The sequence below is a fragment of the Anopheles marshallii genome, chromosome 3, assembly GCF_943734725.1.
Source record: "Anopheles marshallii chromosome 3, idAnoMarsDA_429_01, whole genome shotgun sequence".
Classification (NCBI taxonomy): Eukaryota; Metazoa; Arthropoda; class Insecta; order Diptera; family Culicidae; genus Anopheles; species Anopheles marshallii.
The window spans coordinates 69,759,582-69,773,418 of NC_071327.1; the positions used below are offsets into that span (position 1 = coordinate 69,759,582).

The 13,837-nt window shown below is 43.3% G+C and overlaps 2 protein-coding genes across 2 annotated transcripts; one reads left to right on the forward strand and one right to left on the reverse strand.

Moving 5' to 3' along the window:
• Positions 1–1,825: 1,825 nt before the first annotated feature.
• Positions 1,826–3,293, reverse strand: LOC128714185 (arrestin domain-containing protein 17-like). Its single transcript, XM_053809061.1, has 4 exons — positions 3,173–3,293; positions 2,970–3,101; positions 2,131–2,895; positions 1,826–2,058 (listed from the first exon to the last, which is right to left on the reverse strand). Exons 1-4 carry the CDS (start codon positions 3,291–3,293, stop codon positions 1,826–1,828), a joined length of 1,251 nt encoding a protein of 416 aa, XP_053665036.1.
• An 8,880-nt stretch (positions 3,294–12,173) lies between these two features.
• On the forward strand, positions 12,174–13,593 carry LOC128714075 (uncharacterized). Its single transcript, XM_053808951.1, is given in 5 exon segments — positions 12,174–12,227; positions 12,229–12,541; positions 12,603–12,723; positions 12,793–13,141; positions 13,279–13,593. Coding segments are annotated over 5 exon segments (1,152 nt in total).
• Positions 13,594–13,837: the final 244 nt, after the last annotated feature.

Below are 13,837 nucleotides of genomic sequence, written 5' to 3' on the forward strand. Positions count from 1 at the left end.
TTGAGTAATGTATCAGAATATGGCTAATATGGTAAGTTGAAATGCTTTTTATAAAATATGTTGTCCTTTTTTTATAATATAAATACCATTGATCCCTGAGTGAATCATTTGATTCCAATTCTATACCGTTCGCTTGTTAAATTGTTTTGTATCTGTCGGATAGGACAGTGAGAGATGAGAGAAAAAACAGAGTGAATAGAACAAGAAAGCGAACACAAAAGATGGGCTACTCGCAACATGGACGAATTCGCCCAATACTTTGCGCTCACTTCCTTTGAAAGTGGTCAACCTGTCCGAGTACCCGAGTACGTTGTTTCCCTGAAAAGCTGATCGAGACTTCCCTTCGCCGCGTCCTTTTATGGGAACCACGCTTGGTAGTCGATGGCACCGCTGCTGCTGCTGCTGCTGCTGGGGTCGAGACCACCCTGGCTGAATAATTTTTCAGCCCTTCCCCATGTATCGTTCCATCTTCGGACCCGGAACCGCCCGTGCCCGATCGGCGCAGACGGTTTGTGTGCTCAAGGTGTAATTTGTGGTGAGGTGGTGGTGTACACACGGACGAAACATAACTACCGATCGGACCGATGGACCACTGGCAAAAAAGGGTAAATGAAGTTGGTGGTCGTGGACTGTTTCTGTTTTCTTCTTCGGTTCTGCATTCCGATGCATGCAAGTTTTGACTTGACTTGCTGGCCCGGAGTACTGGAACCGTTGTACTTTGTCTCGCGGGGGAATTGAGCTGGTGGCACCCAGTTGTAAAGCGGCATTGGTACAATTTTGTGCGAACGTTTGTGCCGGGGTGTATTATTTTCCTTCCTATTTATTTTTGATTGGTTCTCGTGTGTTTTAGTAGTGCATTATAGCAGTGTTTGTCGCACGCATAGGTGAATCGGAAGGTTAATCAGAATGTTTATGATCAGTAATTTGACATTTCTTATTTCAAGCAAGAATTTGTCTGAGGTTAAGGGTTAAATTGAGTAAATTTATTTTATTCTCATAACATGAATGAGCTTATCGTTATGCTACAGACTGTATTATGTTGAAGTGAATTGCGTTTGACATGTAATGTTAATTGCTAGTAGCAAACGCTAGTAGCAAGCGAAGCAATTAATTCTATCGGACAGAATAACAGAGGCTTTGTACTAGATATTATCTGTAATGTGTGTGACGCACTGTAATTACAGGGTTTTTAAGCTAGAGTGAGAGAATTGCAACTATTTCTGAGTGGAATATCAATCTTTCCGCCAACTTCTACTGCACTGGGCTCTGTTTGAAGTTATTCGGGTTCACACCTTTGCAAAGCTTTCAGTTTTCGAGTACGGGCGATTTCAGCTTGCAAAAGATTCTGAAAATTGCATGGATTTCAGATCAAAATCGACACTCAAGTTGTGAAGTATCTAGAAATAGCTCCAACTGTTTTTACATACACTGAAAACCCCTGGAAATGTTGTGCTCCCGCTGGGCAGTTGAATATGAACGATGAATGAGTGCCGTGTTGTCATTCGCTTGTGTTACACTGAATGGCCCATTTTCAAGCACGTAATTTAAGTAATCAAGTATCTATCCTTAAGTTGATAAATCATACTAATTGCTGGTGCTGTATCTTATCTAGCACGTGTTAAAGCAATGGCCTACCAGTAGCTGGTGTAGCAAACAAGTATCTCTTAACGTACATCACATTGAAGATAGCGCCATTTGGTAATGGTGTTTGTTTAAGGGTTTGAACAAAAAAATCACTTACAAACCGTGGCAAATTTGGCAAAACAGACGCCACGCCTATAACCTAGGGTAGCTTTAGGTTATCGCGTCGAATCCATTTAGTCAGCTATCGGTCCGCCGTTGGTGGGTTGTTCGGTGGAATTTTATCTGCTTTGGTGTGTGCTGCTTGGACATGCTGGTACGGTGGCACGACACTCTGCCTCCCAGGTGTATTATCTGTGTCGAAATGGTACATCGGATAGCGCGGTGAAAATGGCACCGTACCCAACGACGGGCCCTCGTCATCCTCCAGTATGTTAACATCGACACGACCAGCGGACTTTTCAAATGTGTGAGGAACTGGAAAATGATTACACGACGAACAACCATTATGAAATGGTACTACAAACGCCAACATTATGCACTACTTACCCATAAGCGACTGCACACTGCCGTGGAAGAGCTTTCGTGGTAAGGAGGAAGCGGTCGTCATGTGTGCTTCGACAATGGACGCCCTCTGCTGTCGTTGGCTGAGGTTCATCAGCGGCACCGTTCCGATTGTGATGGGAATTCGCACCTGCGGGCTGTAGGCCATACCCACCACTTTGGCAGTGACCTCCACGAAGTACTCGATGCGGATGATGGTGTCGCTGCGAGTCGGAGCTTCGGAAGGGACGAGAAACCGTCGTTCGTATCCTGCCGAACCCTTGGCATCGACACCACTGCACTGAAACTTGGCTAGCGTGTTGTAGACAGAGCGCACATGATCGTACGGTGTTTTGCTGCAGTATCTCACTCGGCGGCGCAGCTTCAGCTTCACCTCACTGATAGACTTATTGGAGCCGTTCGATATGTCCGCCTTGGCGAGAATAAACTGTCCCGGGACGTATCCCGTCATCGGCAGCAGCACGTTAATGGCGAGCGGTGGGGAACGGCACGGACCACAGTAAAAGTGTTTGATGTGCTCTTGCACTACCGCCACGTTCACTGGAGGCGACACGGTGTTGAGGTTCAGCTGATTCACCACGGTGAATGCTATTTTGTAGCTTTGGTCAAACTTCCACGGCCGTTCAAACACGACTCGAACCGTATAGCGAATGTAGCCATAATCGCCTTCAAAGGACGTGGGCAGTGTGGTTGGTAGCACCAAAGCGAACTTGTACACCTGACGACCCGGTTCCACCACGATCGGTTCATCTGTCAACGATAGAATGGAGCAAAATACGTTCAGCGTTTGCTGATGTTCTGATGATGTGGCATGCTACCCGTACCCGTTTCTGAGCGTACAAAGTCCATGGAATGTTTGAGGAAATCTTCCTTTCCTTGGAATACGATCGTCGTACCAGTGCCGTACGTTTCCGACCACAGGACACGTGCTAATCCGGTTACTTTTAGCGAAATTCCTGCAAGATATCGAAAAACACCGACACTTTCACACACAGTCATCACCACACCACACTGCCAAGCTATGTACCTTTCACTTTCTTCGCCTTCGGAAGATCAATATCGACTGTGCCAGTGAATTTTTGGCCAGCAAAAAACACACCGTGCACATTGTCATCAAACAAGATCGTACACGCGGGTGAAGATCCCATCGTTCCGGACAGATCGAGGTGGGTAGGCAAATATCGTTAAGATCGCAACTCGCCTGGAGTGGACGGGCGAAATACACCGAAACACTTTCACAACTAGTTGGTATACGGTCGAGATCTAGGGATGGAGTGTGAGCTGTTTCGCGATAAAAGACTAACCTGGACGCAAGGTTAGTAGCAAAGCACAGCGCGTAAAGCTTATCTTTTGGGCAGCAAAGCAGCGATAAGATAGGACGGGTTTGGCGAGTGGCTTGCGATTTCACTGGAGGGTTAGTTTTGGGTGAGTAGCGCATCGCATCACTTACCTTTAGCCAAAGCCGTGCAGATGTAAAATGGTGTAGGTGAGATAAGGATGAAGAATGTGGCTGAATCAGGCATAATCATCCTACGCAATTTTGATACTAGTGCTGCAGACTTGGATTAAGCTTTACATCAATCATCAATCATTAGGTTTGGAAACTGTTTGCCTAAAGTGGTTACGCCTGGATATCCGTTTTGCAATCGGTTTGATTATTTGTTTGTCTACTGCAAAGGCTATTAATTTAGCTATCTCTTAACGTGTTTTTTGAAGGCATCTTTGATTGACGATGGGAAACCCTTTCAATAAAGGTTGTTTTAAATTTGTATAAATGTTTCAAAATGATTGAAATTGCTTCGTCGCGAATCATTTTATGAACCGCGATACACCCTTCGGTTGTCAAACAAACTAAGGTTTGTGTCCGTCACTCTGGTCAATTCAGAATGGATGACTTCCAGAAATCCTACGAGCACAAACGTCTCATAAACGACTAAACTAAGATATCCAAGCCTGCAAATAGAACTGGTGGGATGTCCTACAGATTGTTTATTTGAAGCGCCTTGCAAAGGACCTGACATCATGGAAAACGTTAAGTTTACATCAATCGTGTAAAGTTGAGAAAAAATCCTATCGGAACGAAATGAACTCGTTCATTCCGTTCATTTGGCTTCACTCTGTCCGTGCTTTTTCGTTCTTTTTCGTTCCTGTTCGTTCGTTTTTCTGTTCCTGTTCGTTCTTTTTTGTTCCTTTTTCGTATATATTCAATCCAGTTAGTTTTATGTTAGTTGCTTTTCATTCCTTTTACTCTTTCCCTCTTCTTCTCATTTTATTTACATCCTTTCGCTGCTTTTCGCTCTTATTTTTATAATTCTTTTCTTTTATTTCGTTAAGATTTGTAATGTTCAAATGAGTTAGCTGGATGTGAATTATCTGCACAATAGCGTCACTTTTTCCAGTCTCTTGTGTTGTGAAGTTTATTTGGTACCACTTTGGCATCGTTTCATCCGAATTTTGCAAAAAAAAACACAATTATCAAGGTTACTGGTAAAAATAACTCAAAGTTGTTTAAATTAAGGCCCAAAATTTAGCGTTTACCTAGAACAATTGCGATCATATAAAAATGCCGCTCGATTGTTTTGTATTAATGAGAATTGTTTAATACGGTGCGCCTGATTTGGACTCGATTGGTATCCATTATATGAGTCTTGTGTGTTTTACATGACCGATTCTGTGTTGCAGTTATCGCCCGCATTTCATCATGTTCATTTGCATTCAGATTAAAACGCTACATTCGGATAGAAAAAAGGCAAGCAGCCAACGCTGGGTTCGGTGTCAACCTGGCACAAGAAATCGTACCGAAGCAGAAACATCATACGGTCGGGGTACAGAACCATTCCGGGCCTTGCTGCCAAAGTACAATGCTCGCTGCTCGTTACATATTTCATGTAAAATTCCTGCGGCCCCCAAATATGGCACACCGAATCGATCGCTATTGGTTCGCCGTCGATGGTACGCAGCGCGAACATGGTAAAGCTCTTAAGTGGACTGTCAGGCTCGACTAGGCAGCAGCCGCATTCTGAGAATCAGCAATAGCATACTTTGGCCGGACGGGGGAGCAATACCAAACCGCTTGCGCTTGCTTGGTTGTTTCCGAGCAACGCGGGAAGATGTGCTTACACAAACTCCGTATAACCCGTATGCGCAAAACCGGCCACTGCGACTCCTGTACATGTGAGTCCAACGGCTTTGTCAACGGCACACACTCGATTCATCAGAAATGTACATATTTTGTACATTTCCAGAAACGCATTTCTATGCCGTCGTCCCAGTTGGCAATGCTGATTCTTCGACACTGGCTCTGGGGGTTCGTCGTCTGGTGCCTGCTCATGCTGGAGCGACAGAACCGATCCAAAAAATCACGAAGCTGAAAAACCTATTGATTGGTGGTAAAGGTCCGGGACATAATTTGGTGTGGGGCATGCTCGGTGGGAGTACTGATTTTAATTAAAATAAATTAAGCAACTTTTCACGGTGCAACACGACCGGGCACCATGTGTTGCCGGACGGAGCTGGCCGCAGGACAACCGATTGCGGTGCAGCGATAGCCTGGATGATCGATCAAACGATCAAAAAGTGAGACATGTTTCATGTCCAAAGATTGTGACACGGTACGGATGTACACGGATTAACGGACGCTGCGAGGAGCGGGCGCTGAGCCGTTGCGCCTTGAGACTGGACATTATCGGACAGTATCGTGTATTGATTTATTCATGTTACAAAATGGAAAACGGTTTTTCTACTGGCAGCAAGCTAAACATATGCAAACGGTACCAGCTGTTACAATTTCTGTGTCATTTCTGCGTGGCCAAACGACGATGGGCGCTCGAAGGGTGTGTGTGTGTGTTTTTTTTTATTGGATTTGTATACACAACAAACCGCCCAGAACGCATCCAATTGACGAGAAAATGGCCGCATTAGCATAAGAAACAGTTACGCTACGTTACAACCGACGTTATCAAACGTAAACCTGCGACACTGTGGAAGGCAAATGAATGATCTCGAGGCCGCCAGTTGCACCAATCTTAATGTGTGATCTTTCCCCCACGATCTGGGTGCCACTACGGTAATCGGTGCACACTCTGCACCTGCAACACGGTACCCGCGCTTAATGAACTTAGCGTTGCCACAAATTTGTAGCCAGAAAAAAAAAAAAAACCACCGAAAGGTTCGTGACGCCGTTACCACGGTCGTCGACATTCTTTTCCGCTTTGCCGTTTTGTTTTCCTGCTGTTTATGCTGCATGCTCTCGTACATGTTTTGTTACCTCTTTTTCGTGGCTCGTTCGATCAAGATCGGGTCGATCAATGCTTCCCCACCGATTGTATGTATGTTTTACGGAAGAGAGCTGAATTTGGAACCACCATCTGTAGTGCTAAAAGTCGTGGAAATTGGGTTTGCTGTCAGAGTACACATTATCACAGGCATCCTTCTGGGGAAGCGAAATGTAAATAAGTGATTGTTTGATTAGTTTTATGTTGACAGGATGATGATGATGTATATTTTGCTAAAATTAATGGTTATAGCCAATGACAAAAATGTTTTGTAAAAGTTTGAAGGAAATTTTCACAATTTAATATGAGTTTGATAAGTTTTTAAGCATGATTGAGACCTTCAAGAACTACTGCCTATTTTTAATATAACGTTTACTTATAAATAGGAGACTGATTTATTAGAATAGAAGAGAAATGCAGACTCCAGAATTACTTGGAAATGAACTTTTGGCTTGGAAATTGTTTGATGTAACTCTCCTTGAAGCCTTACTATCTTCTTGCCAACGTACGATTGAAAACCCCAACGCCACGTTGGTCTCAGAAAGTCTCTCAACTTCGTACGGTTCTTATCTGCTCGACAGTGTCTATAGAGTTGTATTTATTTGCATTTGACATTTGGACGACACTTTGCAGCGCGCTACAGCTGCTGCAACCGGGGTATATGTCCAGATAAGATCCTAATTTAATAGCTGTTGTGCTCTGCGGGAACGTAGAGAACAACAATTCTCATGATTTGTTTTTGTGCTTCTACTTATATGGATTTCTAAGCCAAATGGTTGAAATTGATGTTTCATGAAGTTGTAATAAGCCATAAAATTCGGTTTTTATGAAAAGAATGCATTGAAGTCAATCCGTTGACGAATCTGAGGTCGAACCCGGTCGAATCAGTAGTCGAAAATTGGAGCCAAATGAATGTCAATACCTTCAACTAGTCTTGTTTTGTACACGTTGTTGATAAACCATCCTTGAATATTTACCACATAAGTAAACAACTTATTACATTTTTTAATTGAGTATTGTTAAGCAACAACTGTTTTTTTCTCCTTCAAGTGCTTTGATTTTTCTGATTTATTTTAATGTAAAACGAGCACCAAGTGGCAGTGCAATATGTAAAAAAAAAAATCACTCGAACATTATTCGAATCAACTCATACTTCATTTGTCACAGCAATCAGCTATGTTGCCGCTCGACTTAACGCTACGGACTAGAACACCTGGACCGGATTATTGCGGTTGTGAGGTTGACTCCCACTTTCGTAACCGGAATTATGGCTGCGATTGCAATTTGGCCCATGCAGTGCGTGACAGAACGGATTAAAGTAGGTGTGCAGCTTAAGTTGAACAATCATACGGAACCGAAACGGTAATGTATTTACAGAAAGGTGGAGAAGCATTACATTGCGTCATAGAAGTGTGGGTTCAATACGGTCATGTTTTATATTAAAAGATTTTTTATTTATGTTCCGTATTGGTTGAAAACTACAACTAATGCAAGCGTTTGCAGTTTGCACCTTTCATTAATTGATGCAAATTTCAGCTGGTCCAAACACGATTCCGTGCTTCCTTCCGCCTCCCCCAAAGACACCAGCAACGGAGAGAAATTTGATTGGGGTGGAACATGAGTGCCTATTCATACCCGTTATCCACACATTTGAAGTCGTGTCGGACTCGGGCAATTGCTGCATCCACAACTGCGGTCAAATTGAGTGTTTTCGGTGAAGTGCGAGCTCGGTAGGATCGAGAGTATGATCATAAACCGTCCACTTGAACACGCCACCACTCATACACGGTTCGAAACCATTACCATGCATTCATAAGAAGCATTTCTATGTAGTGTGTTGCGTGTTTTTTTGCTTTGTGCATTTGTTTCTGGTGAGCGTGTGTAGCTTGTGGCTAGTGTTGGGCAGGGAGCACTAGCGGTACTGTGAGCCTTTGGCTCCTTGAATGGGGTGTTCCGAGTGTATAAATTTATTTATTTATTATTTATTACCTCCACAAATATTAATTTATAAAAATCTTTGCAGAAAAAATTTCATATTTGATTATTTGTTTTAAATTTCTATTTGTTTGCGTGCTGAGGTTTAGAGTTCCAAGCTCTCCACCTTCTCGAAGGACTCATTTAATTCCCCAAGTACACGGTGATATCAAGGAGGTGGTTTTTTGGCAGTTTGCTACCAAAATTGGTGTATATTTATTAGTTTGTTGTTAACAGTTTTCTGCAAGTGAATGGAGTGCTGCAACCTGTAATTTACTGATGACAACCATAAAAATACGCAAATAGCATTACGTTTGGCCATGCTTTGTTTTTTTGTAACATTTTTCAATCGCTATCGTAATGTATGTTCATACAAAAGTTGTTGATGAGACGAGTGAGTTGCGAAACATCTGGTGCTTGCTCAATAACATTTGATGCGTGATATTTGAAGCCCTTGCATGCTGTTCAATTTATGCAGCCGGGCGCGTCTTTTTCAACAAGAGACAGTCCCAACTTAATTTAAAACTTGTTGAAAACTGTTGAAACAAACGCATTACTTTAGTTAAAAAATGGTAGAAAACATGATAATATTCCATTGAAACGTTTTGGAAATTTAATTGCAGAAATTAATTGGGAAATACCAAAAAATTTGCCTAAATTACATGGTAAATTGCCATGCAAATTGTAACAAACTATTTTTGTAAATTTAAAGACCGGATGTCAAAAAATGCAATAGACGTTAAATATAATACTTGGAACCAGTTGCTTGAGGACTCGCCTAAAATCTACTCACCCAACTCCTAGGAAATTGCTGCACAGCTCTATAAAACTCGTTCGGTTCCATTTCCTGGTAAATAATAAGAAACATAAACCTCACAATAACACAAATACTAGCCGCGTTTGCAACAGTAAGAATTGGAAAACCTCGCAAAATTTGCTCAAATTACCTTCATTGTACTGGGGAACTAGCGGAGCGAAGCACTAGCCGTCTGCCAACTACACTGGAGTGCTGTACACATCAAAGACGAGGTAGAATTTTTAATTACGGGTTTTGTAACCGTCGCTTCCTTTCCAAATGCTTTCGCCGTTCGTACGGCACCGGTTCGTAACCGCGGATCCTTTAACGCTATCCCGCCTGGGGATGGTACGGCAGCATGCTGGAGAAGGCCTATCATGCGGTATCATAAGCCGGTGCATGATTAGAATGCCGCTTTATTCACGCTCGATGCACATAAATGGTTTTGCAAGTCTGGTGCACCACTCGAGAATGTGAAGTGGTCGGGGGAATATTACGCCACAGAGCGATCGCTCATTACTGTCTTTTGAATGAAGATGTGCACAAGATACGGCGCTCTAAGTAAAAGTCCTTGACGCAATGATACTGCCTGCGGTGAAATGATACTATCGGGCGCACCGTCCACGAAAGCACCGCCAGAAGAAAGCGGTCCGTTAATGGAGTTTCTATTTTGGTGATGTTCACCATAGGGGGTTTTGTTTTTACTTCTCGTGTGTCAGCAACGAAATGTGGGTAGTTAAAAAATTGCCCATCACTTAATTTATTTTTTTCTACACCGATTGTGTTTAGCGATTACCTAGGGATTGTTTTAGAAACAAACACAGTCAGTGTCCGATCGATGCGGGATGCTGCGAGATTCATTTGCAAACCAACAGACATAAGCGGTCTTTGGCCGAAGAATGTCACAAACCCGCCTGTGCCGTTGGATGCTCGTCGCACGATGAGTTTATGGGTGCCATATTCATGTAATGTTTGCACAAATATGTTCACCGAGATGCATTTGGCTCCTGTTCTCTTGGGGTGGGGGCGTCGGGGACACAATTTTTATCGGATGATGAACGCGCGAACGATGACAGACGACGTGACAATGTACTTCAACCACCGGGGGCCTGCCGTGATGCGACGACATATCTGTGTTTGACCATGCAAATGAAGTCATTTGTAAAGTGTTTGAGCACTTTTTTTCCCCCCCGTTTTTACCCTGGCATCGTTTCAGTGCGATGGTGTTAAAAGCCTTGTTCCCAACGGGAAAGGACGATGAACTTGTTGCAAACGATTGAATGTGCTGAGACTGGCTGAATAGCGGCAACGAGCAGAGGTACGTACGAATTGCTGTTGTGCTAAACCGAAGAACTCCCCCCGTGTATGTGTGTAGTCTACGCAAATATAGTCGAATGTGGATCTTGAGATTGATTTTGAGTCTAGGCGGTTATGGTCATGGGTGCGGTTGAAGTTGGGAGTTGGCGGTGTCAGTTTTTACAAACGTTCGAAACACTCCACTGTGCAAGTTGGTGAGTAATTGGAAAGCTCCTTCTATGTGGTTATGTGGGTTGCGAATGGAATGGTTGCGTGCTAGAGCTTACTATTCCGGTGGAAATCCTTACAGTCGGTCGAATGTTCGACGTATGGATTTACGGGAAATATACACAGAAGAACAGCCAGTCCTGGCAGAAATGTTCCACTAGTTCGAGTGGATCGCGACAAATATGATTTAGTTAGCGAGCAATTGGGCTCCAAATATAGTTCTCGTCGACTAAACTATTACAAACCATGTATAGTGTTACTGATATCTGTAATACACAAATTCTTTTATTGAGCACTGTATCTTCAGGGATAATCGGTTCATAATATCTGATATGCTTTTAAGATTTAATTACTTTGCTGTTTACACTACCATTTAATGCAAAACCCATTATCTCTAACGATTTCTACGAAGAGTTCAACGATTTTCCAGGGTTCCTAGTGGAAGTTTTCAAATAAGATGTAGGCAATCTTGAATTTAGCAGGGAGTTTTCCAATTTTTTGTTTGTATCTTGTGAATATTGCAACACAAACCTTGAGCGGGAAAGAATGGCATACTCAGTCGTACTTTGACAGACTTGAGACTATCAGGAGGGGGGCAGAAATATGACTCAAATGTGCAAATGGCATTAGTTAATTCTGACCTTGTAAGACTTCTTAACTGCCATCCCGAGCGGGGTATTGTTCGAACATTTTGGTACACCGTACTCTCGTTACACGTTACACTAATCGATTTTCGGGTCGTGTCTGACCCGTTGGAGGACGGTGTCATGAACATGACCATATTGTTTTTACACTTTGTTAAGTCCCTTACGAGTTACGCTTGGTTCGTGTTACAATAAACGCCAAAGGGTTTTACACGTACGTACGTATAAGACGGACGTTTTAATGTATGCAGCGTTGAACAGCTTAAATTTCATTTCGAAAGAGACTCTGAAGTATGTAGATGTGCAGTCTGCAAGGTCTCTCAGGTCTGTCAGGTCTATGATGTCACATTTGTACAGGTTTCAGATTCAATTCAGTCCACCAGAAATAGTGAAGTCTTCGCACAGATAATAGATTGATATAAGTAGGCGATTGGACAGTGGGCAACGTCAAAATGACAGTTGAGCGTTGACCCAGCCTGGAAAAAAGAGACAACTGTCAGATGACAGTAGGAGGAAGACGTATAATAAACGTTCGTTATGTTACAATTTCAAATTATCTGCGGTTATATATAGGATCCTTCTTTGTCCTTTCACACAATTGGGATTTGAAATCCTTGTGTGTTAAGTGCATCATTCAGAACATACGCATTTTCGCAATGGTTATACGTTTTTAATTAGTATGAAAATAGCAACTAGGAATAGTAACGAATTTAAGACTTACGGAACAATATTTGAGATAGTATATCGAAACATACTTTAATTGTGTGTCTCTCTGACTTCTTCTACTCATTTCAGCAGCTTCGTAAAACATGAAGGATGTTGATTCGATCCAACAGCCACCTGGAGCAACATGAATCCCAGCTTGCACTCCAACACTCCAGCACACAACTTCAGTTCTTCGATTGAAGCGAGTTTGGAACGCTTGTCGGCTAGCAGCAACGCAGTGATACAAGTGGACTCTCTAAGCGCTTGGAGCTTAGAAGCGGAAGCAATTTCGATGATCGACGACGAAATGCAGGTGATCGACACGATCGATCAGAGCTACTGGAATGGAAAGTTTGTCCCACCACCACCGAGACCACCGTTTCTAGAGGAATCGATTGCCCCGGACGGTCTGACCACCTGTGACCTGTGCTCGTGGGCCTGGCAGGACAAGGGTACACTGTCGCTGGATGGAGCGATAAGTACGGCTGTTAAGAACAAATAACACTAGAAAGGGTAATTAAAAATGGGTTTCTTTTGCAGAGGAAATTTTCTCATCATCCGACACGAAGGAATTTAATTGGACATTTGCGCTGATAGTAGTCTCGCTAACGTCGGCTTTTCTCGGTGCCATAATAATGATAGTATTTCTTAGATGTAAAAGGTAAGGTCGTAGCACTGCCGGAATCGGAGGGTAGCGTGTAAAATCGGATTCATAATTACTTCGTTACAGGATTCGAACTAACCAGCATGGACTCCGGACGTTGTGTTTCGATTCCAGTAGTACAAAGGATACCAGCGGGTTGAATTTTGATAACCAAACATCGAAAAACTCGACCAACGGGTCATGTAGCCCTCGTAGTACAAATTCCGGCCTGTGGACCTGGTTTAGCAGCCGCAAGAACCTATCCACACCGGATCAGCTAGTAAACTCCCACACGCTGCCGGTGGAGAACCATTACACGCACATGGACGACAATAATTACAATCCCGTGCAGATCGATGAGGCGTCGTACGCGGAAGTGGGCAACGAGATAGGTCCCTCCGAAACTACCTCCTACAAATCCGGCTCCGTACAGCATGTGAGTAAGTTTGCTTTGCTTTGGTGCCGTTTTTTCGTTGTGTGTTGAGACAGACGTAGCTGTGGTGGTGTTGTGGAGGAGTAAAATAATATTAAATGAAAGCAAACGACAGCTTAAAGATGGACCCTTTATTGCAGGGTGCAGACAACGACATTCTAATAATGAACTGTCCGCTACCGGCCATACCGACCGGCTCACACAGCGCTAGCGGAGGTGCTAGTGGATCGGGCAGTGCGTACTATTCCGGGCTGCTCAACAACGCCAATATGGCCGGCGGTGAGGATGAGGACGAGCGTCCGTACGAGATTGTCGATTTGAAGGAGATGTCATCGCCCCACAAAAATCATAACGTCCAAAGCCACTTCCTGAACGAAACGAACAACCTGCTGACGATTGAAAAGCATTCCGAAACGCTGCCGGAAGGGACGATCAGTGCGTCAGACTATGTTTGATAGCTAGCTAGCTGTTAGCCGAATGTTTGACGGTCTGTGTTTGGAACCGGTTGGAACACAACAGAACATTCTAACCGCAGTCCAACAGACGCGAAGAAGTGTGTCTATTTATTTGATGATTCTCGACCAACAATCCAAATACTCATTTCAATCTGAATGGAATATTTTAGCAAGTGCAGCAAGTGGTCTGCCTTACTTACTTACTTACGACTTTACATGGCTGATATTACTGATTACATTTTAA

Excerpts from the sequence above, each read along its gene's own strand:
- LOC128714185 (XM_053809061.1), bottom strand. The coding sequence starts at position 3,293 with ATGGGATCTTCACCCGCGTGTACGATCTTGTTTGATGACAATGTGCAC. Across the intron at positions 3,102-3,172 it reads GAAGGCGAAGAAAGTGAAAG|GAATTTCGCTAAAAGTAACC; the intron begins GTACATAGCTTG and ends GATATCTTGCAG. Across the intron at positions 2,059-2,130 it reads CAGTGTGCAGTCGCTTATGG|TTCCTCACACATTTGAAAAG; the intron begins GTAAGTAGTGCA and ends ATCATTTTCCAG.